General features: G+C 35.3%; 1 protein-coding gene across 1 annotated transcript; it reads right to left on the bottom strand.

Moving 5' to 3' along the window:
* Positions 1-5,146: 5,146 nt before the first annotated feature.
* LOC144971115 (sterol regulatory element-binding protein 1-like) lies at positions 5,147-25,097 on the bottom strand. The gene is made up of 19 exons (XM_078911520.1): positions 24,963-25,097; positions 22,148-22,575; positions 21,379-21,453; positions 19,645-19,884; positions 19,057-19,230; positions 18,466-18,630; positions 17,705-17,819; positions 17,076-17,231; positions 16,194-16,379; positions 14,835-15,019; positions 13,803-14,058; positions 12,270-12,436; positions 11,730-11,892; positions 10,931-11,137; positions 10,526-10,658; positions 10,076-10,247; positions 9,124-9,297; positions 8,286-8,403; positions 5,147-7,894 (listed from the first exon to the last, which is right to left on the bottom strand). Exons 1-19 carry the CDS (start codon positions 25,072-25,074, stop codon positions 7,653-7,655), a joined length of 3,468 nt encoding a protein of 1,155 aa, XP_078767646.1. The 5' UTR covers positions 25,075-25,097; the 3' UTR covers positions 5,147-7,652.
* Positions 25,098-26,918: the final 1,821 nt, after the last annotated feature.

Here is a 26,918-nt window from a genome sequence, read left to right as displayed (position 1 = left end):
TTTTGCCCTTTTAATCTCTAAATTATTTAACATGTTAAGGCGTGTCTGATGAACGCTATTTTTTAAGACCACTTTTTGGGGATTCATAATAGAAATAAAGGAAAACAACGAAGATTCTACTCATTTTTCACCGGAAATAATTAGGAAAATAGCAGAAAATTTTGTAGAAAAATATTTAGCTTTTATGTCACTCTTTATTGCCCTATCAGTAAATGAGCTTTTATCTTTGTTTATGTTTTCAATGGTTTTACGGCGCTTGAAACACATTTAGGTCATATCAGCGCCAGTAAAAAGGATGAAAATTGGATAGTAAAAATATTCTAGATATAGAATTAAAAGGGCTTGAGGAAAAAGAAAGACAATGGGGAATGGTCCAAATAGGGAACAGATGTAGATTCCAAGAGCACACTATCAGTGTACTTTGAAATTACCTAAATGTTTCATCCAGACACCAGCGCAAGAGACCCACTAAGAGGAATATACCCAAATGTTAACAAATCATTTATTTTAAAAAAAAAATAACAGTACATAACAGAGAGATGATTTACAAGGGAAAAAAATATTCTCCCAAAATTATAACTATACATTCAACTGTTTCACTCCCAGCCAAGGACTCCCGCCATGATCAGCACAAAACTTAGTAATCTCATTCCAAGACAAAGACAGAAAGCAATTGGAAAACAGGGGTTAGAAGACACAAGTACCTCCCTGCCCACTATGGGAGGTCGGGAACCCCACCCAGAATGAATTTTAAAATATATTTTGCTGATGAAGATTTTAAAAGAACACTTTGTACCTATTATTTTCCTTAAAATAGCATTCTCATTGTGGTGATATGTCTTACCGTTATCCACCTTTTAAAGAAATGGAAGAGTAAGTAATATGTCCTAAAATGACCCGCTGTTTTAATTATATGGGAGGAATAAGTGGATATAGCTGTCAGCGTGGCTCAGCGGTACGGTCTTGGCTTCGTATCCGAAAGGTACCCAGTTCGATTACCCGCTGCGCTGTGTGGCCTTGAGCAAGTCACCTCGCCCTACCTCAATTTGCGGCGCTGCATTGTGGCTGACGCCGGGGTTATTCCAGTCTTCCCTTGGAATATATCCTAGAGACAAATTTCCCCTATGGGATTAATTAATAAAGGGAAATATATTTTATTATTTATTTTTATGATAAATCTAAACAAATGACCCACCCTGTAAATTAAAGGGATCGGGTGTTTCACTTTTTCTGCTATTTTCAGTAACTTCAGATCAACAAAGTATGCTGTCAACCATGCCATCTTGAAGTATGGTAGGCTATGCAAAACGAAAAATCACTACATTTTCGTGGAATTTTTTTATTTTTAATTTATTTAATTGGTGATGTTTGTTTTTCTGTTTTTTTTTTAAAGGGTGTTACGGCGCTTGCAACACAAATTTATGTCATATCAACGCCAATAAAAAGGAACATTCGATTGTAAAAATATTCTAGATGTACAATTAAAATGACTTTAGGTAAAAGTAAGACAAAGGGGAATGGTCCAAATAGGGAAAATATGCAGATTCAAAGTGCACACTATCACTATCACTGTTAAGAAATTAATGAACAGGCACCGGTATAAGATAAAGATCTGAACAAGGGTATATGAAAAGTGTCAAACAAAGCAAGAAAGAAAAATACCATCCCAAAAAATCAGTCTACCTCGACTGGGGATCGAACCTCAGACCTTCTAATTACCGGTCAGACGTGCTACCATTACACCACAGAGGCTCCCGATAGTTAATACTGTACTTAGTTTGAGGTTACCTAAAAGACTCACCCAGACACCAGCACAAGATCCCACTAAGATAAATATGTACACTCAAATGTTTAAATCATGTTTTAAAAAAACAAAAAAACAATCTACATAACAGAGAGATGATTTACAAGGAAAAAAAAACATCTCCCTAAAATAAACTATACATTCGACGGTATCCCACCCAGTCAAGGACTCCGGCCAGGGTCAGGACAAAACTAAGTAATCTCATTCCAAGACAAAGACAGAAAACCATTGGAAAACAGATACAGTAGGATATAATGCACAAACAAGTTCCTCCCTGCCCACTATGGGAGGTTGGAAACCCCACCCAGAATGATGGGTTTGTTCAATCGATCCTTTCACTTTCTTCAGATAGATGAAGAGATAGATAGATAGATAGAGAGAGAGAGAGAGAGAGAGAGAGAGAGAGAGAGAGAGAGAGAGAGAGAGAGAGAGAGAGAGAGACTTCTTACATTGGCTGTGTGTAATTGGTTCTCAAGACAAAATAAACTCGTTTAAGGTGTTTGCAACACAGGCCATAACAGCTTCAATAACAAGGAAGAAAATGGGATAGTCAAAACATTTGAGATATACAATTAAAGCTCACAAGAAAAAAGTTGGACGAAGGGGTATTGGTTCCAAGAGGGAACAAGTACAAGTGGCGATTCTATGAGCATTCCATGATGTACAAAGTATGAGAGATCCTAAACTGTAGTGGTCACTTAAGTTTGTCTCGTGTGATGTGTGTCGCGTGCTGTGTGCCTTGTCGTTATTGGAGGGTTGGCCTTCTTAGGGCAAAGGAGTTGGCCACACCACTAATAGAAAGGCGGATAGGTGAGATAAACCTCTCAAAATTCCTGAAGCAAACAGTAAACACAGCGCTCGGACACGAGGGAGAACCATTGGAGACATCAGCTCCATCCCCTCAAACTCCAAGTGGACGATGTCACTTATGATTGTGGGGGGAAAAAAGACTTCAAAACAACCATTAAGTGCGTGGCGTGCAAACATTTTCGTGCGTTAGACACTCCACAAAGCAGACGCTATGTGCGAAAATTAAACCTTCAGTGACAATAACAGTGTGGCCGCCGCCACCATCATACCCCCTCCCCTTCATCATCACCGTTAATTTTTGTTTTTAAGGTTTTTACAGCGCTTGCAACACATTTAGGTTATATCAGCGCCAGTAAAAAGGAAGAAAATAGGATAGTAAAAAGTTCTAGAATTACAAATAAAGCACCCAAGAAAAAGTAAGACATAGGGGAACTGGGAACAAATAGGGATCAGATGTAGATTCCAAGAGCACACTATTAAAGTATTTAGTTTGAGACCACCTATAAGTCTCATCCGGACACAAGAACAAAACCCAACAAAGAGGAATACACTCAAATGCTTACATTATTATAAATTCAAAATAACAAATATAATACATAACAGAGAGATGATTTACAAGGAAAAAAATATCATCTCCCAAAACAATGGCTATGCATTTGACTGTTTCCCTCCCAGCTAAGACTCCGGCCAGGGCCAGGACAAAACCAAGTAATCTCATTTCAAGACAAAGACAGAAAGCATGTTGGAAAACAGATATAAGGGGATAGAAGACACAGTATGTACCCCCCTGCCCACTATGGGAGGTCAGGAACCCCACCCAGCATCACCATTAAGATCAATATTTTATTTTCATGTACCAGCAACTGTAGTGGCTCGCGTTCAAAATGACAATGCCCCCACAAGTCACCCCCAACCATGCAGTCATCCAAGTTGACAGTACTGCCTCATGTGGGCACAATGATTTTCAGCGCTCAAATATTGAAAGAACGAAGGTGACGTCCCTCAGCTTTGTTATTATTTTTAGACGGCCTGTAAGTGATAAGTTCTCAGTAAATTATATCAGACTAAAAACGTTGAATATTAGTTCCGTGTGTTGGTTTATATAACCTGGCTGGCAGATGTGATTATTTAACATAAACGCATAGCATCAATTCAGTAGAACACGGATTATAGTAAAGAGCTGCTGTAGGCAGAGTGTATTGTTAAAATACCTACGTATCAGTAATTGGTTATTTAAACAAGAAGAGAGACATTGGTCGTTAAAACTACTAGTTTGTTAAAAATATTCGCTATGACTATAAAGTCTGCTTTGCTGTACTTATAATTTTGGTTCACCCTTAATATTCAGATAGGAACAAACAGGAACGCATAAACTTCTCACATTGTAATTAGTACATAGTCAATAATAGCGATTCCACAATGGGGTAACTAAGTTACCCCCGACATACGAATCGGTATAAACGGTTTTTTTTTTCTTTCTTTTTCTGTAAAAGTTACCCCCATTTGTAAAAAAGGGCCATGTTGCGAAATCGCCAATGGTCACTATGTTATGCACTATTTTTGTAACCATTTGAGCATAAACCTTTGTAAAAATGAATTCTTGAAGATAAAATTTCAGAAAAAAAAAATCGATTTACAAGTTATCTTAAAAGCAAAAACAACAAGGCCTGGGGTAATAAAGTTACCCCCGATGTACTAATACTAATAGGGTTAAATCAGGCCCATAAGTGGGTTCGGATATCAGACCTGCATATATGTACCCGTCGAACAGTACTCTTTCCAGCATGGCCAATGGTGAAACCCCATACCAAATATTGGAGACTGTTCCCAATTCTGAGTTGGTATACGAATAAACAAATAACAGAGAGATGGATTTACAAGACAAAAAATATCATCTCCCAAAATTCTAACAAAACATGTGACTGTTTCCCTCACACTCACAGCTAGGGTAACCAGCCAGGACAAAACCAAGTAATCTCATTCCAAGACAAAAGACAAAAAGCATGTTGGAAAACAAATATAGGGGGATAGAAATACCTCCCTGCCCACTAAGGAAGGTCTGAACCCCACCCAGTTGCCAGATGTTTAGATCATTTCAGCGGCAGTAAGAAGAAAATGTGAAAGTCCAAAAATTCTAGATTTACAATTAAAAGCACACGTGAGAAGGTACGTTAAGACAATGGGGAATGGCTCAAACAGGGAACATATGTAGATTCCAACAGCACACTATCAGTGTACTTAGTTAAAGATCACCTAAAAGTAAAAGTCATCCAGACACCAGCACATAAACCCACTAAGAGTAAGAGGAATACATTCAAACGCTTACAAGAAAGAAAACAATCTCCCAAAACTATATACTTTTGACCATTTCCCATCCAGCAAAGGAGTCCAGGACAAAGCCAAATAAATCCCATGTCAAAACAAGGACAGACAGCACATATGGGGGGATAGAAGAAGACACAACAAGTGACCCCATGCCCACGATGGGTTGTTTTGTCTATAGCCAAAATAAATAAACTCAAAGAGGTAAGATAATCTCAAAAATATATTTTATAGCACAACAAATTTCAATGAATGCCCTAATTCACAGTGTAGTAAAAAAAAAAAATTTTTTTAAATGACGATGAAAATGATGTACAATATCAAGTGAAAACCAAATTTATATACAATGGAAAAAACAAAACAAAAATGGGTTCAACATCAGGTCATTATTATCACAAAAACTTTTTTCACGTTCTCCAAATACAATATTGATGACCTATTAAATAAAAATTACATCTAAACTTATTCAATCCCATCATGGAACATAACCCCAGTAAATGGCATTTTATTTTTATTTTTTTGCTTTGCTATTGTCCTTTTCACGGTTTGTTTGGAAACAGGGATAAACTTTGGTTCCAAAGGCCAAATGGCTCTAAAGGAACTACTCCCCCTTTCTATAAGCCAGCCGATAATCTCTTTAAAAATGTATAAGAGAAGGTACGGAAAACCCAAATTTAGATTATATAATTGTTGTCTTTAAGTTGCATTCAATAGGTAGAACTTTTTTTCCTGATTAAAATGGTATAAAAATTATTAAAATTGGTTAAAAATTTAAAAAGATATGTTATTTCGAAATTTGTAGAAAATCGCCCAAATTTGGGCTGCTTTGAAGGCAACCTTTTGTCCGTTTTCAAAATGCCGTATTTTCATAAATATTCAAGCCAGACCTCTGTATCTTTCTAACAATACACATCTTTTTATAAACAATATGTGTATTTTTTTCCTGAGCTCAACTCTAAGTAAAAAAGAAATAATTTGCCCCCAAAGTAGCTGACAAAGCCAAAATTGTCAATTTCAACACGAAGTTTCGAAATATCAGCGATTGTGCCCCTTGCCTGAGCCGGCGTATGAGTGAAGTGAATACGGCAAATTTGTAGCTGTAGTTTCGTTTTCAGTTGGCTGGTGACTGCAAAGCTATAAATCTTGCTTTCGTATACATCATTTTAAAGCTGAGATTTTAAACTTTCTTTTGATACCAGAATCGTCCAAATTTTCAAATTTTTCTTAATTTTTTTATCAAATTAAAGTTTTTAACTTGAAACTTCAAACTTTGAAAAAGATCATAAAAATGCGAATCTGGTATCGAATGAAAGCTTGTTCAATTTTCTTTCTGATGCAGCCATTGGCGTTACTATTAATAGCGCTGACGCGAACAGCCGAGCGGAGAGAAAAGATGACCGTCAGTTACGGTGTTCGAGTAGCGGAGCGCCGGTTCAAAAATCGGAGTTTAACCCTCTTCTTCAACTCAAAGCCATAAAATAACGGCAAATCCTATGAAAAAAGCATAAACATTTTTTAAAAGATGAAGATTTGAGATTTAATCTGATACCAAACACGTTTTATTTGACGGACTGAAAATGAGAAAAAGAGAGTGACGATTTGAGTTGAAATTCTCGGTTTGCCAATAAAGCCATGACTCGATAAGAGGGTTTGCCGTACCTAATAAGAGATCACTGGAAATACCTTCAAGTAAATGAAGGAAATTTAGGTGTCTTAACTGTTTAACGAATTGTCATACGAAACAATAACTAACAAATAACCAGAATTGCTGTTTCCAAATTATTGCAGAGAGCAGATAAAAATTTGTGAATATCCATCGGGTTATTGAACACTTTAGGCGCCTAAAAGCTTTATTTCACATTCCAATGACCTGCCTCATCTCATTCTCCCATAGTGGCCGACTTTTTCGAAGAGCTAAAACAGGACACCCTAACACACAACATCATCATGACCCAAAAGTATGTTTGAATATTACACAATATAATCTAGATTTAGAGCTTGTTCTGTTCCTTGTTTTAATTCGCTAGTCAAAAAAGCATAATTCTTGGACATGCAAGGGTCATTTCCTTACATATATACAATTCTATTTTTGAAATATTTATTTTCTCCAGATATACAAAAAGGGACAGTCCCAATTTTATCAGGGCAGTTGGCCGCTACACTTTCCGTTCAATAAAAATATCATTTTAAAAATTAGTAAATAAGAAAACTAGCAAATTATCCATTCCTTTTTATATTCAAGACTAAATGTCAAACAGCCCCAGCAGGCCTTACACCCTTTCGGATAAAAAGTTAGCTACAATGACTATACATATACTTCAAAAGGGGGTAATATGTATTTTCCAACAATTGTAACCTGCAGAGATCATGATTATCTATGGCTTCGTCAGCATAATATACAATGATTTTTTTATTTATTATCACAAATACAAAAAAGAAATAAAAGAAAAATAAATAGATGAATTGTATAAATAACAATATTATTACATTTGGAAAATTAAAAAAAAAACGGAATTTCTCAAATTAAAACAAAATCAGGCACCACACATACTCATACACAAGTGTAACAAAAGGACATTTAGAAATTCAATGGCTTTTTACATCATGACACTAATATCAGAGTCCTTGAAATAATAATAATGGTGACTGAACGAGTGAATGAATGAAATGAACGAATAAAAAATCAATAAGAAAATGAGTAAATGAAGTACTTTGACTACAAAACGGGAATTTCTGAGCCCTGACTTGTCTCATCCACCTCCAACAAAGCTTTGCGACACTGCAAGATAGATTTTTTATCTCCCAGCGCCTCATACATGCGGCTGGCTTCTTTTATGAGATTCAATTTTTCATTAACTCCACCAGTGATAGGGGCTGGCAAGTGTCGTCCTGCCATGAAGAGAGCTGCTGCTTTTTCACGCTCTGGAAACTCACTATCAGATGAACCATCAATTAAATCTGAAAAGAGAGCAAAGTTTCAATCAACTGTGATTTTATGTACGATACAAAGAAAATGTTTGTATGGATAGTTAAATTTTTTCCCCAGTGGCAGACAGATTTTCGTAAATCTCAAATGCTCATACTTTTTCTTTTAATTCTTGTAAATTTTTATCTATACTTTCACTTGATATGCAGTGATCACCTAAATATTGTAGGATGGACCCAAAGAGAATTTCAATGAACATCAATGTACATTTCGAAATGTAAAAAAGCATTTAAAATAAGTTTTCTACAAAAGATTGATCTTGAGACTGACGCATTTAAAACAGAATTGTAATGTAATTGAAATAATAAAAAAATCCAGTGTATGGACTAATGCACTAAACAAATAAAAGAGAGATGAACATACCTTGTTCAACACTTGAACTACGTTGTGGTCTTCTGCGAATACTTTTATCTAACAACTGCTGAGTTCTAACGGGACTGGCTCCAGCCATAATGCGAGCTGTTGCTTCATGAAGAAATACCTAAAAAAGTAAACAGTAAATAAAAACTCAGTGTTAATCAAGCAATTACATTTTAAACAGACGTTCCTCCCTCCCCCCCTCTCTCTCTCTCTAAAACTACTATAAATATATAAATCAAAATGAGGAGAAAACTATATAGCGTTTTTATTTCAGCAATAAAATAGTAGATATATAGGATAGGTTGATTAAAGTCTGTGAGGATAATTATTGGTTCTTTCCTTTTCAGTTTTGTCAAGTCAGATGATTGACTTTTGGGTCTTAGAACAAAGGATAGATTTTCCTAGATAACCAACATTCCTTTAAATAATTTTCATTCAATAAAACAGCTACTGACTGTATAGTTAGCGATGCATCCAGATAGACAAGGGATAGGCGGAACTAATGGTAAAGGCCATTTATTTACCCCTAAGAATTCTTCCACTTTTCAACACCTTTCAAAATCAGTTTTATTTTCACATCACGTCCATTGCAATTGAAGTGTGAAAACAAAAAACAAAAACCCCGATAAAATCTTTGATCACATTGACAATGTTGAGCATAATTATTTTCCACTCCACTGAATTGAAAGCAATGGTCTGTTGAATATCAGATCAGCAAATTAAGACTTTAATAGTGACTTTAAAAATCCATAAAAGTACATGAAAATCAAAGATCAAAATATGGCCATGGGCAATCATAAACTTAGTGGAACAATTTGAAATAATAAAAACAGAAACAAACCTTGGGCAGTGCAGCCTTCATGACTTGAGACAATTTGCACAGACAAGTTAAATCTTGCTGGAAGGCAATAAGCTCAGTCTGTGATGCTGGCCTGTCCCGTTCATTGCCGTTGATCACTTCCCAGATATCTGTTCTAGAAGTCAAAAGCCAATCGCACAAGAGAAGCTGGATACTCTGTAACAAAACACACTTCTCTTATCAGTATAATTTACATGCTGGAATCTGTACAAGGCAACACATATCATTAAATTGATATCTAAAAAAAAAAAATGAATTTTTTTAAAAAAAGAAGAAAGAAATGGAGAGAGAGAGAGAGAGAGAGAGAGAGAGAGAGAGAGAGAGAGAGAGAGAGAGAGAGAGAGAGAGAGAGAGAGAGAGAGAGAGAGAGAGTGGGGGGTGGGGGAAGGATGGAAAACAAAAAACAAACTTCTTGCTTTGTCTGGCACTGTTTCACACACTTTTCTCAACTTGATATTAATAGATGACTAATAATATAATCAAAAGACATTTTGTGAGATAAAAAAGATATCACTTTAACTTTAATTGGATTGTAGAAAAAGGTAACTATTCAGCAAAGGTGGCTCCTCAATGACGACAACAATGTTCCAATGGTTGCATTGCAGAGACATTGCAGATCAAATTCAACGCAATGCAACTTCAATGCACCACTGAAACACGGATAGTTCACAGTTGATGATTGTTGAAAAATTCTGTTGACAGCTGAATTGTTTTCATTCAATGCCCATTCAGTATACAGATTGGTGGTTTTCTCTTAATTTATTATTATAACTGGATTCAGTTACAAATATATAAATTTGCATATACACACGTACCATCTTTCCCCCAGTTCATCATGCTTAGCGTTTTGAAATGCTTCATATAATCTTGAAAAGAGAAGCTCATATCTTTTTGATTCAAAACACAAACTCTATTTTTCAAAAATATCTCTTACCTTGGTAATTGTTGAATTTTCCTCTGAATATCCAAATTTCAAGCTCTCTCTTAACAATCTTCCAGCTCTATCACACTGTCGAAGAGAGGATCTCAATTTTCTGTTATCTGCTTGTAGGAACACATTCTTCCTTGCCCTGTATGCCAAGTAAATTGCTCTTGGAAGAGGATCGCTGTAGAAGTAAAGATTTTTTAAAGTAACAAAATCATTACACACATTGCACTTCATCAGTTTATTCAGATGTCTGCTCATTGCAAATTCTCCTTTTTCATTCTATTTTTCTATATCTATGTATATGAAAGCAATGTTTGATTTCGAAATAACACATTTCTTCATTTAAAAATGGAGGAGAACAATTATATAGAAATGGCTGATAAGAAGGGGATGACCCATTCTTATTACCAACTGCAAAACTCATCCATATTCCAATCCAAAAAGATTATTACTTACTCATTGTCACGAAGTTTCTTTGGAAACACATCAAGAACAGAATATGTCCTAAGGGCATTTTCATCATCTCCCAACAGCCAGTAGTGTGCAACAAAGACAATATTTGACCACCAGAGAGCAAGCTCATCAATGTCTGAAAGTTAAATGCAGTGAATTATAATAAAAACCAAATTAAGAATATGCTTATAATTCAGCCATTGCTTTTTTTTTCTTTTTTTTTCTCAAAATAAATATGTAATCTTAAATTTTAAAGGCCTGTTACCAGGCTCATGTTTACAACATAACTACCCAAAGACCTGATCTTTTGAAGATGATTAGCATTTTAGAATTGGTTCTCTCAATTTAGCGAGCTTGTCATTCACATAAATATTTAGCACTTGATCAACGACAATGATTGAAGATTACCTCCAATTATTTCGATGCCAGATATATCTGTTTTGACTTTTGGGGATCCAGATGTAAGACAGGAACATTCTGAGAGGAGCTGGGCATACTGTAGAGGTTCATTTTGCTTGACATTCTTTGCAGGCCCTGCTGGAGAAACTAAGCTGTACATGGCTTGTTCAAGTAAATGTTCACGGAAAGCTTGGGTCACTCTTGCCAAAGGGTCCACTGTGAATTTAGAATATTTGAATCAGAAAAATTAAATCTTCAACGCAGTTCCATCAAAAATCTAAGCCACGGCAATGTTCTGTTCATAAAATAATCATTCACTTCACTAAATTCTGAGCTGTTAAGATTGAAATAAAAATAAACAACAAAAAGATCAAGCATTACATTAACATGAGAACTGAGGAGTCTTATCCTTAAAAGTATTTTTTTTTTAATGAAAAAGGAATGCATGGAGCAACAGAAGAAAGCTGGCAGATGCTATTTTTACTCTTAGTCATGATCTAGCTGAGACAAAGAGGACAGAACTTAGCCATAAGAGTCGTCAGCTTTATCATATCTATTTCAACTTAAATTTTATCAATGTTGAGAATTTATTCCATTAAAAATATAAAATAATACTGAAAAGATCCATTAGTAACATTTAGGTAATACTCCATTTTAAACTGACAAACTCCAGATACACAAGATATCAAGACAAAGATACGTACAAAATACTCAGGAATGCAAAAATAACATGTTTCAATTATATTCTTACTTTAGTCGATAGACTACTTTGACAAGGTTCTTATGTGAAAATATCAACCACACTCACTTCCAATTCCTCTTGAAGAATAGATCGAGTTCTCATTGCCTTCAAACTTGACACTGTCCACAATGAATCGGTGACCCTCAGGGTGACAGAGCCACTGGATGTCTGTGGGGACCTGATCACCTCCCTTATGGCATGCATATCTGGCTCTGCACAAAAAGTACCTCTGGAGGAAGAATTCATAAATCTTACTTTATTTTGAAATAATACCACAGATGTTCTATATCAAGATAGGTGCATAAATCCATTGGATATGAAAGACAGGGAGGGGTTTATTTACCAATAACTGCCAATTAAAGGAATTTTCAAAGTACAGCAATCTTAAAATACGAGCTAAGGTCATGTTTAAGAATTTAGAATAAATCAGCAATACAGATAATCAACCTCAATGTAATACATTCAGCATGGTTTATTTGAAACTTTTAATTAATGATCTTAAAAGCATAAAATTCTTTTTAAAAAAGAGAAATTCAAGAATACACAATTGAGTCTAACATAAAAATGTATTCAAGAAAATAAAAATGCGACAAAGGCTAAACTTACAGCCAAAAATTGACACCCTTCCGGGAGTGAAGACTTTATCTGAAGGGCAGCAGTTGCATATATCTTAGCCATATCAAATCGTGGCAAAAGCTCTCTAGCTGCTTCTCCAATGTTAACAGAGCTGAGGGAAACATAGAGTCCAGACAGACGACTAGTCTTGGTATGACCTTTGAAAGGATGAGAATGGAGAGAATTAAACAAATGATATTATTAAAGTTGACTACATTTCTATCATAGATTCATACTTATTGAAAAATGAAATTAGGATTGCAAAGGAGATGACAGTGGAGAATCCGAAAATCATAATTGGACCATAAAATGTAAACAAAGACCCTTTCCCGGCACCTTTGACTTCATGCAACCAGTTTCATGCATTGGCATGTAAATATATCCACTATGTCATGGCTCAGAAAAAGACCAGGCGAGCTTTAGTAGAAGTCTAAATTTAACACAGACCTTTGTCACTAGCTCAACTTACGTGAGTAAGTTGACAGCAGTTTGTTGCACTAAAAATAGCATCTGAAGTTCTGCCTTTGGTTAACTTTCCCCCCCCCCCCCCCTCCCCCCACACACACATTCACACTGGACTGAACGTCTGGGGATTAATTGTTGACCAATAATATTTGTGAGTCGTATCAACTTTTCTTTTCCACCTTCACACGGGACTTATGAAGGTCAGGGGATCAACAATATTTGTAAGTCGGAACTCCGATTACATTTGGATCCTTTACGAAGTAAGACCTGAAGAACAACAGCAACGCCCTAAAATCTTAAGTTCATGATAAACTGCCTAAGAAAATTTCTAATAGATCCTCTGGTCCAATACAATAAATAAATAAATTATGATCATTTATTGAATCACATTTAAATGGATTTAATTAGCTCAATGCACTTCACAATGGTTCATTTATTCCTCCAGCAAGCCATGAAGAACCATATTAAATTTTCATTTCAGATGGTACGTCACCTGTTAGGCGTCTTCTATTTTTTTTTTTTTTTTTGCTAATACTTACCATCTCTGCCTCTAGCTAGATACTCATTCACATCCAAGTCAAGTAAGACAATGTGAGTATGTGCCTTACTTAAGGACACAAAGCCAGGACCAGAATTTTTTTACCACCATTGTAACCTACGCTTAACTTTGTGGCAACATGTGGCTCATAAGCCACCACACTGCTGAGATACTGATGCCACATCATCACCAATGAAGAGCAATAGAAATGCATTCATTGAGCCACCAACGAATTTGGCATAACTCAATAAATCAACAAAATCACCAAAAGACAAGATTTTACAGGAGCTCCTAATGGAAAGGAAAAACAGATAGACAATGCAGACACTGAGAACAGGATGCAATTGATGGAGGCTGTTGGAGGGCCTTGCCTAGAAGAGTGACGAATGGAGGCGGCTTGGTCTATGAAGAGGGTTATAGTTAAGTAAATAATTAATTGAAAGTAAATGACAGAGACTTGAAACTGGCATCTTACATGTAGATAGAAGATAAGGTAAGATTTTTTTTTTTTTAAACCTCACCTGTTAAGTGCAACTGATTGAGAATATGGAAAACCTCAGCAGCATCCCTAGCAGATTCTTTTGCATCCTGGCTGTACTTTCCTGTTAAACCACCAGCTCTGCTAGTCAACCAACGTCCAAGGTACAAGCAGTTCAAACACTGGCGAAGAACTTGCCAAGCCACACCACAGAACATGTCAAACTTTGATGTTGGAAGGGGACGGCCAAGAGCCAGAAGACATTGTCTCAGTTGATGATTTGCAGAGGAGTAATCTGACTGGAAAATAAATTTAATAATTAACTATCATTCAAATTACAGCCATGCCCTCCCATTACCCAAATAAAGCAAGTTATATACAATTATCTTCAGTTTCATATGGTAACCTATTACGCAAATTTTAAATGCCAGCATTATTGACAGGTACTTATGCGCAAAGTGTTCAATCAAGGTGACACATGTAGACGACCTTACCTTAGAGAATCAGGAAAAATATGAATCCATTTTTGTATCAATCACTTGGCCACAGCCCAAATTTCTAATATAAGTTAGCCCAAATTTCTAATATAAGTTGAGACATGGTATCTACTTGGCCAGGGTCCCCGATAGCTCAGCTGGTGGAGTACTCACTTCACAAGCAAACAGACCCGAGTTCGATCCTGGGGGCAGTCGGAGAATTTTTTCTGACCTCCCTTCCACCCAGTGGTGATTAGGTAGCTGGGTCGGTTTTATCTAGCGGAGAGTACTTTGCCAGACAAGCGTCCTAATCAAAGGGCGGCACATAATTACTATTTTCCATGTCTCGCTATAGAAACAGGGATCAACTCTGGCTCCATGGGCCTACTTTTATCCAATTGGCGATTGATGATCAGAATGATTAGACTTTGTTCCAATCACATTTGCTGTCATTTCATACCATTAGATAATCCTGCTCAATTAAATTGTAAAAGGTGTACTTCAATGATAAAAATAAACAGTAGAATTCAATAGGTTTACACATTTTAAAGACAAAAATCAAGACTAATTTTAATGCATTTTGAAGTATTGGAACTTACTCGTGAAATGTCCAACTCCACCTGTTTTCTATGCCTCCAAAATGCAACTGATGCATTACTGTTTTTCTTGGTAACCGGTTCCCCATAAACGAGCACTTTTGCCAAAACAAAAACCACAAATATCCCATTTATGAGCCACATGCAGAGCGACGGATAGACACTGTCAAACCAGCTTTGGTTGCCATCTGGAGGAAGCATTGATAATAAAAAGCATTAAACGTCATGAGGTACAACATTGCCACAAATTCCTAATGGCATAATCTTCAAAACAATTTGGCTTACTGGCATGAAATACATTCAGAATATAAAGTTACTATAAAAAATATCAGAGTTAGATCATTGTGTGTTTTGAAGGGTTTTACGGTGTTTGCAACATTTAGGTCATATCAGCACCAGTAAAAAGGAAGAAAATGGGATAGTAAAAACATTCTAGATGTACAATCAAAAGGACTTGAGGAAAAAGTAAGACAAAGGGGAATGATTTAAAAAGGGAACAGAATAAGATTCCAAGAGCACACTATCAGTGAGATCACCTATAAGTCTCACCCAGGCACTAGCACAAGATCCCACTTAAAGGAACACACTCAAATGTTTACAAATTATATGTTAAATTTTTTTTAAATAACAGAGAGATGATTTACAAAAATATCATCTCCCAAAACTATAACTATACATTCGACTGTTTCCCTCCCAGCCAATGTCAGGACAAAACTAAATAATCTCATTCCAAGACAAAGACAGAAAGCAAATGGAAAACAGATACAGGGGGCTAGAAGACACAACAAGTACCTCCCTGCCCACTATGGTCAGATTGCTTTGATTCATAAATATCAATATTCTTCTAGTAAACATATGATAGAAAAATAGGCTTTCCATGAAAACAATAAAATCCTTAATCATATCAATCTTTTCCTTTTTTCAATAATAATAACAATGAGAAAGACCAATCTCCCTTGACATTTTACAACAACGATGGCAACTTTTCGGTCACATACTACGCAGGGACAAAAACATACCAGCTAACCAAGCCATGTCGGGATACTTCCAAAAACACGGGAACCTTTTCAGAGGAAGACCGATCACAACACTCCCAGTGATCCTAAACAAAAACCTCACAACACTTGGACAAAGCATTAGTCTCATAACGGCAGGGGACCTTGAAAATCTGAGAACCCTAGCAGAGGACCGGCAATATTGGAGACACCTCACACAGGATATACTGGAAACAGCCAAGGCGACCCGATCTTTCGGTCGAGACGCGAAAGGCATCTAAGTCAAGTAAGTCAATAACAATGATGATGATGATGATGATGATGATAATCATAACGATATTAATAATAATAAATACAAAAAGGTTACCTTGTTGGGAGAGGAGAGTTCTGCCTCCACCAATAAAATGGCCACTGGAAGATGAAGCGTCTTTGGATGGATTGAAGAAGTAGTTGAAAGGGTTGAAGGCCAAAACACAGAGCATAAAAACACACAGAAACACGCGGGACCTGTCCAACATGCCACTTGAGTTAACCCCATAAGAAACATCTTCTCCTGGTTAAAACAAACAATGGAGAAATAAATTACATTTCTAAATTGGTAATATGAAGGTCTATGCTCTAAAAATAACAAAAACAAACGAGGAAAAAAAAGTTTTTTTTATAAAATGTTACAGACTCAATTAAGACCAGAGTAAAATACTGAGTAATTTTTTTTTTAATTTTTAAAAAGGGGCATTTGAACAATCAAAACAGGATACATAAAAATTTAATCCTTATCAACTTTGATATATGGAGACAGGTGAGTGGGTAACATACAAGTGCAATTTGTGGTAATTTGGGAAAAACCTGGGACAAATCATTAAAGCAACTTGAATCAATATAATTGTTATTTCAAGAAAATTAAGATGTTTACACAATAATTGTTTTTTCAAAGTTAGAGAGCACTTGCAACAAATAACGGCGGTGTCATTCTCTAACGTGCAACCGGAAAAAGAAATCAATTTTACTTTTTTTAAAAGCTAATTGTGTAAAATGCCTTTCAAATAATCCCCTACTCATTTGGGATGCCTTGGTGTGGTATAAATAACTCACATTACCAACACAAGACAGATATAACTTTGAATCAGGAATGTGTGTGCAATGGCGTTTTTGTCTCACCTGTATAATTGTCATAACTAGTTACACAATTAAAAACTGATCTCAAATCTGCTCAATAAGATTCATAACATCCCAAAATAAAAAGTCTTACTTATTAATTCTGATGGACTAGCTGGGTTAGATGAATCATCAGACTGAGGACTACTAACAGGAGACTGCTGATCTGAATACGGTGGAGTCATGGATGATGGATCTAGTTCCATTGACAATGGACAATCCAGAGGAGCTACGAGTAATTCCTGCAAATCTATAGATTTTAAAAATATGATTTTATGAATATCTTCAATGAAGGCTTTCTTCAACATCTAAAATGTAAAATTGTATTTTTAAAATATCAGGTTTCACTTATCAAATTAATCGACTAAATATTTATATATCATAGGCTTCAAAGCTGACAAGCTCGTACTTCTCCAAATATACTAAAATCCAAGAAATAGCAAGTTGAGCAACCACATTTTAAAAAATAAACAAATATAGGAATATGCATAGCTAATGTACAATCTATTATCAGATGCAAAGATGAAAACATTTATTATTTCCAGCGCCTGGCATTAATTAAGATTCATCTATGTTAGTAATACATATCATAAAATGATTTTTATCAAAGGAATGTATGTTATCTGATTTTAAAAAGTTGAAACAAGAGAAATTAAAAATGGAGTAACTATTGTTCCAACTTTAAGAATGGTAACTTCCACTTTAAAATCTTAACCCACTTACTCTGCTGCTTCATGCCAATCTTCAGCTGCATATTTTCTTGTTTTAATCTATGATTTTCTTTCTTGAGATGAAGAATCATATCTATAGCTTTTCTCAGAACTGCAGATTTGTTCAACTGCAAAAGACAATATGATACACGATGAGATGTATTGAAATTAGATTAAGGGAAGTGCTGGGTTAAATATATATACATGTTATTTGTCTCACTTTAAATATATCTAATATCAAATCTCACATTCTTTCGCGTATAAAAATAATAGAAGGAACAATTTATGTTGGGGTAAAAGTAAGGATCATGTAGATAGAACGAAATTGACATCACTCAGCTCTTTGTTGTTTTTTAGCCAGCCATCTTATTAAGTAGTTTTCACTAAATTATATTAATCAGACTATAAACGTTTAAGGTTACACATAAATTTGTGTTGGTATAATATATCCGGCTGTTGGATGTTATGCCCTGGCAATGGTTGCTAGAAACATAACCCGAACGAGTTCAGAGTTGACCGTCCCACCATCAGACTGCAAGCTATTCTGAACACCTCAGACTCTCCAGGAGCGGCCCGAATCGTCACATGGATGTTTTGAGTTTTTGAACTAAACGCAAAGCATCAATAAAGAAACTTTATAATAATCTATATAATGAAATAGGACTTAAAATGATAGCTTCAAGCATTATGATGCAGTTTGACCCCACTTAGTAAGAACTGATTTGTTGAACTTGTTACATCAACAGGGTTGGCAAATTTGGACAGAAATATTACCTTAGCCTCTTCTCCTGCAACCAGGTTTTTAAGGTCCACTATTTTGTCGTTAATGCTCAGTCTATAGCGTTTCTCAATAGCATTATGAGCTGTTCTCTTTTCTCCCTTGTGAACTTTTGGAATATTTGTCAGACGATTAATGGGCATTTTGTCACCATCCAAGACCTAAAAGTGGAATAACGATAGATAAGATTTATCTGGCAGATATTTTAACAAAGCATACATACAAAATAAAGACAAACATGAAAAAATTGGGAAAAAAGCACAGGAAAAAAAATCCCTTTTGCATCAATAGTTGTAAATTTCAACATCACCCCAACCTTGATCTTTTTCACTCAAATCTTATGACCTCCAACTTATAATAATAATAATCAAATCAATATGGTCATCCATATTACAGTTACACACTTTAACCATGCTATATGCCCTTCACAATGCTTCATTTATATTCCCCCAGTAGGTCATAGGGAACCAAATTTTATGCTGCCTATGCAGGAGTTAAACTGTAGACATAGTGTTATACTGCAAGGCCACAAATCTGTACAAAAGAGTTGTATGAGAGCCATGTTTTCTATTTTCAAACATACAAACCTGCACAGGAATGCTGGTGGTGAGAATGGTGTTACCATTGGTGACCAGTGTCTGGAGTGAAGTTGCACTAACAGCACTTTGGGGGGGACTTGAGGCAAGAGTGACTACATTTGTATTCTCAACTTTGGTTACAGGAGCTGGTTGAGATGCTTTTGATGTTTGTTGTAGTAATAGCTAGACAAAATAAACATTTTAAGAAAAATAAATATACTAAGTGATAATTCTTTGCCAAAACATAAATTTTAAAGTAAATTGAGTAGTTAATAATAATAGCATTCTATCTAAGAATTGATTGACATTACTTTGTACGAACTTAAGACCCTTAATTATTCATATAAATTAACACATAAGGAATGAACAATGTTTACCTACATTTCACAAAAATCCAGAATTATCAAGGACGTCTCAAGAAGTAGTCCCCAGTCATGAGGCCTTTGGTTTATATAGTATCTTTAACAGCAACAAAAACAATCTTTTGTAAAGGACACTGTTCAATTTTATCACAAATTGACAAATTACTTTCCATTAGATCTAATATGCCCAGCTAACCAGTCACTATTAAAAAAAGAAGTATTCTATAGCATATACCTGTCGAAGCTGATCCACACTGAGTTGTTGAACATTCTGGACTGGTGATTGTGATGACAATGTCTGTTGTTGTACGGGATGAACCACTTGCACCTTGGGAATGATGGACTGAACTGTTGTTGGCTGCTGAGATTGTAGCTTCAAGCTGGGTTCAGTGTTGCCCGCTTGTTGAAGAATTAGCTTTAACTGCTGCTGATCATTGATGGCAGGCTTTACATAAATGTTGTTCAAAGGAGATGTCTTTTGAGAGAAAGCAAAAAGACAACAATCATTTCTCACATGTAAACAAGTGTTAGGATTGCATACAATACCTTTGTGAGACTTTTACTACAAACAATAAACACCAGTTAATAGCTAAACCAAAACAAAAAGAAGTTAAAGTTGTCAAAAATTATTGAAAATCCAAGTCTTGTGTTCATCCCATACCACCACAAAACCTAAAACTGCAGCCCTATAAATTACTTTAAATAAGTAATTTGCATGTCCTTAGTGTTATATACTCCCATTTAGATTAAAGTGCAGCAACACTTTTAATGCCCATTAATAATACAATGTATCCTTGATTGTGGACTATTCCTTAATTCATTATCTTTTAACATTTGGTCACTAATCAGGATATGTCTTGATGTCTTACAGATAACTAAAACCCTTGAGTTTAATTATAACAATTTACTATATATAAAAGAATAATTTCTCAACCACTAAGTAACGTGACTATCAGCGAAGTATACATATAGTATAATAAATTATCTATTAAAAACTCTTAAAGAACTCTTAAAGCAAAAGTTTGATATCATCTTTTAATTTTCTCCGATTGGACTATTTTGTCTTTGATGTATGGTCTCACTAACTACATGATTGAATAACTACAAATTTTGCTAAATCAGGCTGTTAGAATTGTACATATAAAGAAAAAAGGGAACGCATATGCTGATGTCTGTCACTTCGCTTTGGCTTTCTGTAAAATTTAGAACATTGTCTAAAGTAGCGATTTCAATGGTTCTAATGCTGAGACGGCAGAGCATCTAGTCGAACGGTGTGTTGTGACGATGCTACCTGGCGGGTTCGCGACGGTGCACAAATGCGGACCGGACTTTGCTGATTGGGTCGATCCTCATAACATAGTAGTGTGAGAACCATAAGAGGCTGCTGCCTCCTTGGCTGGCCTCGTGATAACTCTAAGATCCACTGATAACTTCTGTTAAGTTTAAATGCAACAACTCAGATGATTATTGAATCTGTATCTCATAGTTATGTATTTTAGATTGCAATATTAAATACCTTCACTTTTTGTTTATGTGGAAATGAATGGAATTGGTTGTATTTGCTATTTCATTGTGTGCCAAGAACTGCATGTTCAACAGACATGGGCACAATTAAATGATTTATTAAAATATGCACGAGGTTTCAATATATTTAAATCAAACCAAAAAGAAAACAGAAAAATCCCAAAGAAACTGACAATAAGGAAAAAAAAAGGGCAAATAACTTGGTGTAAAGGAGAATTCAGAAAATTTCTTTTAAACCCCCCCCCCCCCCCCCCAAAAAAAAAAAAGAAATTAATTCTTACTTAGTACACTGCTTCAGGTCAACCATGACTGCAGACTAAAAGAACAATCAGAGAAATTAAATAATTTTAAGTTATAGCTTTTAGACTCTCATGAAAAAATGATAAACTGCAAGAATTAACACTTAATTATTGGTAGTGAAATTAGAGTAAGTTTGAAACATTACCTGTACAGTACTGCAATTTTGTTCAGATGACAGAAGTTGTTTTTGAAGTCGTTGTGCAGTTATTAATTGAGCTGCCTTAAAGAAAAAAATAGAAAGAGGGGATGGGATTATTATCATTATTAATTAATGAGTGCCTGCTTTTCATATATGTGACATGTTTTTTTCTTATGCAATTATCACTGGCATTTCGCCAGTGTATTTTTTCACTACTGACAGGCATGTTGCCTAAGATGTATTCAATTTTTCATACGTCTCATGGGGTAGTAAACTTCAACAGGTCAGGTTGAGATGGAAGAAATTTTGAGACATGTATGTAGGTGATTTTTTAAAACAACTTTTAAATTCATGATCAAATTTGGCATTATTCTCATATATTACAAATGTGAATTATCGACAATGTTTGTTAAGAAATATTTATATGTTTTTCTTCTTTTTATTCTTCGACATATTAATGTTGCTAAAGAGAAAAAAATGGATAAATGCATGATCTTTGTCCAAGGCACAAAAATTATGAACGTTATCTGTGTGGTTATACATATAAAGAATAGTAAACATCTGCTAATCACATCTATAATTAAGACAAGATCTCATGCAATATGAAATGCGAAATTATTGGGAATTTGAGAACTATCAAAGCATTTCCTATGTGAGCAGCTTCCGCCTACCAGGCACTTAGGCAAAAAAATAAAACAACAAAAAAACAACACTGTACAAGTTAATGATGGTGATAGTCAAAAAAAAAAAAAGAAGAAAAGAATAAAGAACATACCTCTTCTTTCTTTGCCCGGGCAGCATCATTAAGTTCCAACAAAGTTTTTATTGCATTATTATTTTGAGACAACTGACCACTGTTTAAAAAATTCAGAATCGAGCTTGTGTCCTGATGTTTGTGCTCGACCTTTATCTGTGGCTTGGTATCTTGGGTGAACAAATGTGAATTTACTTCATTCTGAGGCAATTGAGTTGTCGTTAGAGTGTCTTGAATTTCTTGTTTGATGATAGAGTTATTGCCTATTGTAATGCCATTTGCTTGCACCCCAAAATCCCCAATGCTTTGATCCAGCAGTAAGTTTTTATCATTTCCCAAATCACTGCCGAGACATACAGTTGGGTCAATATCCAGGTCAAAGCTGTTTGGATTGAACGGATCCCTGCTCACACCAAGGTCATCATTTATATACTGAATCAGATCTAAATCTGCAAAATTTGGAAAAAATAGTATTAATGAACACTGACAAAAGACTTTATATGCAGCTTAAATGTACCACTATCAATAATTTACAATTTTTAATTTTTTAAAATCTTTTCTATAAAATCTAAGTCACACAAGTTTTTGTGCCTTGTTGAATTTGTAATTTGGCCAAGGGAAACAACCAAAGTATTCCCTTAAATTAACCCTTAGACAAAAATATGGATTAACAAACACAACACAGATATGACATCAATTGACTAGTGAAACCATGTCAATTTCCCCCCAAACTCATTTATAATAAAATAAACAGGTCCTTATTTAATGCTTTTAAAAAATAATAAATAAATTAAATAAAATTTTTAAAAATATATTTAAACCCAACAAAAACAACAATTATTTGGGAGTAGACAATGCTGGTCATAGGTCTGAGTTAGTTGTAAAATGAGAGGAAGAGAACAATCCTACTTTTTTAAAGGATGTGTAGTGCTTGACATGAGAAGCTGCTTTATCTCTGCTCCTGTTTGTGTTAAATTTTTAAGCTGATTCTTTCGTTTATTTGGATTCATTCTTGAAGAAGAAGAAGAAGAAGAAGAAGAAGAAGAAGAAGAAGAAGAAGAAGAAGAAGAAGAAGAAGAAGAAGAAGAAGAAGAAGAAGAAGAAGAAGAAGAAAAAGAAGAAGAAGAAGAAAAAGAAGAAGAAGAAGAAGAAAAAGAAGAAGAAGAAGAAGAATAAGAAGAATAAGAAGAAGTAGTAGTAGTAGTAGTAGTAGTAGTAGTAGTAGTAGTAGTAGTAGTAGTAGTAGTAGTAGAATAGTAGTAGTAGTAGTAGTAGTAGTAGTAGTAGTAGTAGTAGTAGTGTGGTCGTGTGTGAAGGAGGAAAGAATACTTCCACAGTCGCTGAGAAGAAAAATATTTATTTCGTATTCACCATTCCGGTTGGCTTTCAAACGGAAACAAAGAATCCTAGAACCGCAGATAAGTCAGTCGGAGAAATGTGTGTATATCAATAGCAAAATAGAGAGAAATGACCCGGACAGATGCACGCTGTGTATGTTAGTTGATTACTGACTACGTATGTGTTTGACGACTCGCAACGCCACATGTGAAGGTGATGATAATTGACAAGTTGGAATGATATTCTTATTATAGCTAGCTGACTAGTTTGTCTTGTCTTTGATGCGACAAATAAAAAGTTTCTTTTTTTTTTATTAAGTCGACGCTCGAAGCAGAATAAAAACTGATTTTTTCGAGTTGTGAAATAAAACATTTTCTTTTTAGTTGATTCTGACTTTTGACGTTACGAATGTTTTGTTTTTTTCTTTTTTAATATCAAAATTTATCAAAATCGTACTGTCAGAAATCTGACAATTGTTGGAAGATTTACAGGCCTGAACATTATCAGAATATTATTATTTTGTCCTGATTTTATTTGGAAATCGTCTAAAGTTGTTTTAGACCTCAGTTACTAATTTCCATCTGGACTTCCAATTGATCAATGATTTTGTCTTTCTCGTCAAATAAAGCAGGTTTAAACCGCTTGTTGATAGTTAATATAACATCATTTTCATTTGCATCAATTGTATGCAATTGTCAAAACTAAAATAAATTCGAAATTTACTGCCTTGGGAGACTATTCAGACTCAAGTCCGAATAGTGCAGCCATTTGTCAAACAGAGTTCATTCTTGCGTTCAGCAAGTTGCGTAATAGTCTTGGACTTGGACGATATTCAGTCTTACAGAAGGTTCCATAATAATTATGGCAGGTTCAACTAATATAAACTGGTCAATTATTAGAATTGAGTGACTTAGAGAACATGATGCAATTCGCATAAAATTAAAATTGTCATCAATTGATCCGATTTATGATCATTTGCTTCTGTTCATTATAGAAATACCTTGTACCATTGAGATATAGATGTTGCTGCCATTATTCTGTACTGTAACTGCAGGTGAACATGCAGGAGGAGGGACACACAGCCACATTATTGAATGGGAACCAGTCCAATCTGTAAAATGCTTTTTAGCAATTCCCCTCTAGCCTCTAGCCTCTTGGATTATTATTATGGCCCTATAACTATAAACTATAATAGCCTCCTATAGCCTATGCGATATGTATTTATAATACTAATACTATTAGCGTTAGTGTATATTGGAAAATAATACGTAAAATGCATTATTTCCAGCTGGAGAGTATAGAGTAAGCATCTTCCCTTTAGATCTAGCCTTTCTTTCTTCTGCTTTTTTTTTTTTTCGCCTTAGCCTTTTCACTGTCACTGTCACTGTCTTTAGCAGACAGAATCAGAATAAGTCTCGCCGTCTAGTGTTTCAAAGTGTTTATTACAATCAGTTAAATACCAGAGGAAAACAGTTTAACGAACAAAGATTATGCGTACCTTCAAGTCCTTCATATTGTTGTCCATCAAGTTGTATTTGAGACAAAATATCATTTGAAAACCCTAAATTTTGATCGGATCCACCCGACCAAACTTGTTGTTGATCGGCCATTTTCGATAATGAAAGTAGGACCATATATTCTAACCAATCAAATTGAAGGATTGTGTGGGGTGATCTTTCGTCATCGTCAACAAGGATTGTAGCTAAAAATAGACTTTGGAAAGACCAAAACTCTTTAACCCTTGACCCAAAAATAACCTTTATCCCCACAGCACACTGCCACACTGTGACTTTCTACTTTCTGCCTCCAATTTAGGCTTTCTGTCAGCTCAGGGCTTTCGTCTTCTCAAACAATCGATTGTAATATATCGTCTGCTTTCGCCAATTTCATTGTAAAGTCTCTACAAGTAGAAGACGTTACTTATTATCAAATAATTAAATGAAGAGTGTATTGGGCACCTAATATGAATTTTAAAAGTGAATCAATAAATGTCTTTGAGACCTGCATAGGTATGAAGGCCTGAAAACACTTAGACAAATTGTTATGGGCGTATTGGTCAGAATCAGCGTGGGTGCGCAACCGGATGCGCGGGTTGACGGAGGTAGGAAACAATAACAAACCCACATGGTTGCCATTACCTCCACCATCATTCTCGCTCACGGTTTGTGGAAAGCACTTCATTACAGGCACGTAATAGTGAATCTAGTTTTTGTTTTGACCATTTCTATTATTATTCTTTGTAAATTGACCCATATTAAAAGAAACATACAAACAAAACAGGCATGACCAGTCACTAACAATGCCGTGTAGTGTGTAGACAGTAACACAGTCCGGTGAACATGACTGACACTGGGATCGGAATGTCGGAACCCATGAGTCGTTCGCAATTCTGCCTCACGTATTCATTTAATCAGTCAATTTAATTTTTATTAAGCTTGCGTAAAACATACAAACAAAAAAGACATGACCAGTCACTAACAATGCAGTGTAGTGTGTAGACAGTAACACGGTACGGTGAACATGAATGACACTGGGATCGGAATGTCGGAACCCAGCAGTCGTTCGCAACTCAGCCTCGCGTACTCATTTAATCAGTCAATTTAAATTTCATTTAGCTTGCCTATTCTTCAAGTTTATGATATATTCACTTTTTCTATTTAAAAAGGGTAATCCAAACAGACCATAAAAACGATTTTATAATAAGCCGACTTCAACTTCCATCACTTACGACACGAACTTATTTTGGGTGGTTTTTTTTTAACAAAACCGTTTGACTCAAACTAAAGCTTCGGCATTGGATAAGGAGCGAGGTCCCTGTTGCCATCTTGCTTAGTTTATACAGAGACCGGGTTGCCAGCTTGGCTGTTCTTGATAAATAGTAGTAAATAGCACAACCTTGTGCAATGAGAGATAGAGAGAGAGAGAGAGATTTTGAACAAAAAACGAATATCTCTCTCTCTCTCTCTCTCACTCTCTCTCTCTCTCTCTCTCTCTCTCTCTCCCTCCCTCTCTCTCTCTCTTCCTATTTCATCTGTCACACTGTTTGACAATCTTCTTCACCTGGCTCACTTGTACTTGTAATATCGGGTGTAAGGTAAAACTTTGAACAATTATTATTATTTATAAAATGCAGAAACTTTGCAAATAAACCGATAGACAAGATATTAATTCGATTCGAAAAGTGGAACACAAAAGGAGAATTTGCGAATACCCGGTCCAGACATAAGCGTCATGGTCTTATTTATAAAGTGCAGAATCTTTGCAAATAAACGGATATAATAGAGATTAATTCGATTCGAAAAGTGGAACACAAAAGCAGAATTTGTGAATGCCCGGTCCAGACATAAGTGTTATGGTCTTATTTATAAAATCTAGAAACTTTGAAAATAAACGGACAAGATAGAGATTCATTCGATTCGAAAAGTGGAACACAAAAGCAGAATTTGCGAATGCC

This window comes from Berghia stephanieae, chromosome 4, assembly GCF_034508935.2.
Source record: "Berghia stephanieae isolate SIO BIC M18660-M18661 chromosome 4, UCSD_Bste_1.3, whole genome shotgun sequence".
Lineage (NCBI taxonomy): Eukaryota > Metazoa > Mollusca > Gastropoda > Nudibranchia > Aeolidiidae > Berghia > Berghia stephanieae.
Note: the sequence above shows the minus strand (reverse complement) of the source record. Positions and strands in the feature narration are given on the sequence as shown.

Bases quoted from the DNA above. Each gene is read 5' to 3' on its own strand.
- LOC144971115 (XM_078911520.1), bottom strand. From the start codon at position 25,074: ATGGCCGATCAACAACAAGTTTGGTCGGGTGGATCCGATCAAAATTTA. The intron at 18,631-19,056 runs GTTTGTATGTTT...TTCCACTTTTAG, and splicing joins CCACCAGCATTCCTGTGCAG to GTCTTGGATGGTGACAAAAT. The intron at 7,895-8,285 runs GTATGTTCATCT...CTCTCTTTTCAG, and splicing joins TAGTTCAAGTGTTGAACAAG to ATTTAATTGATGGTTCATCT.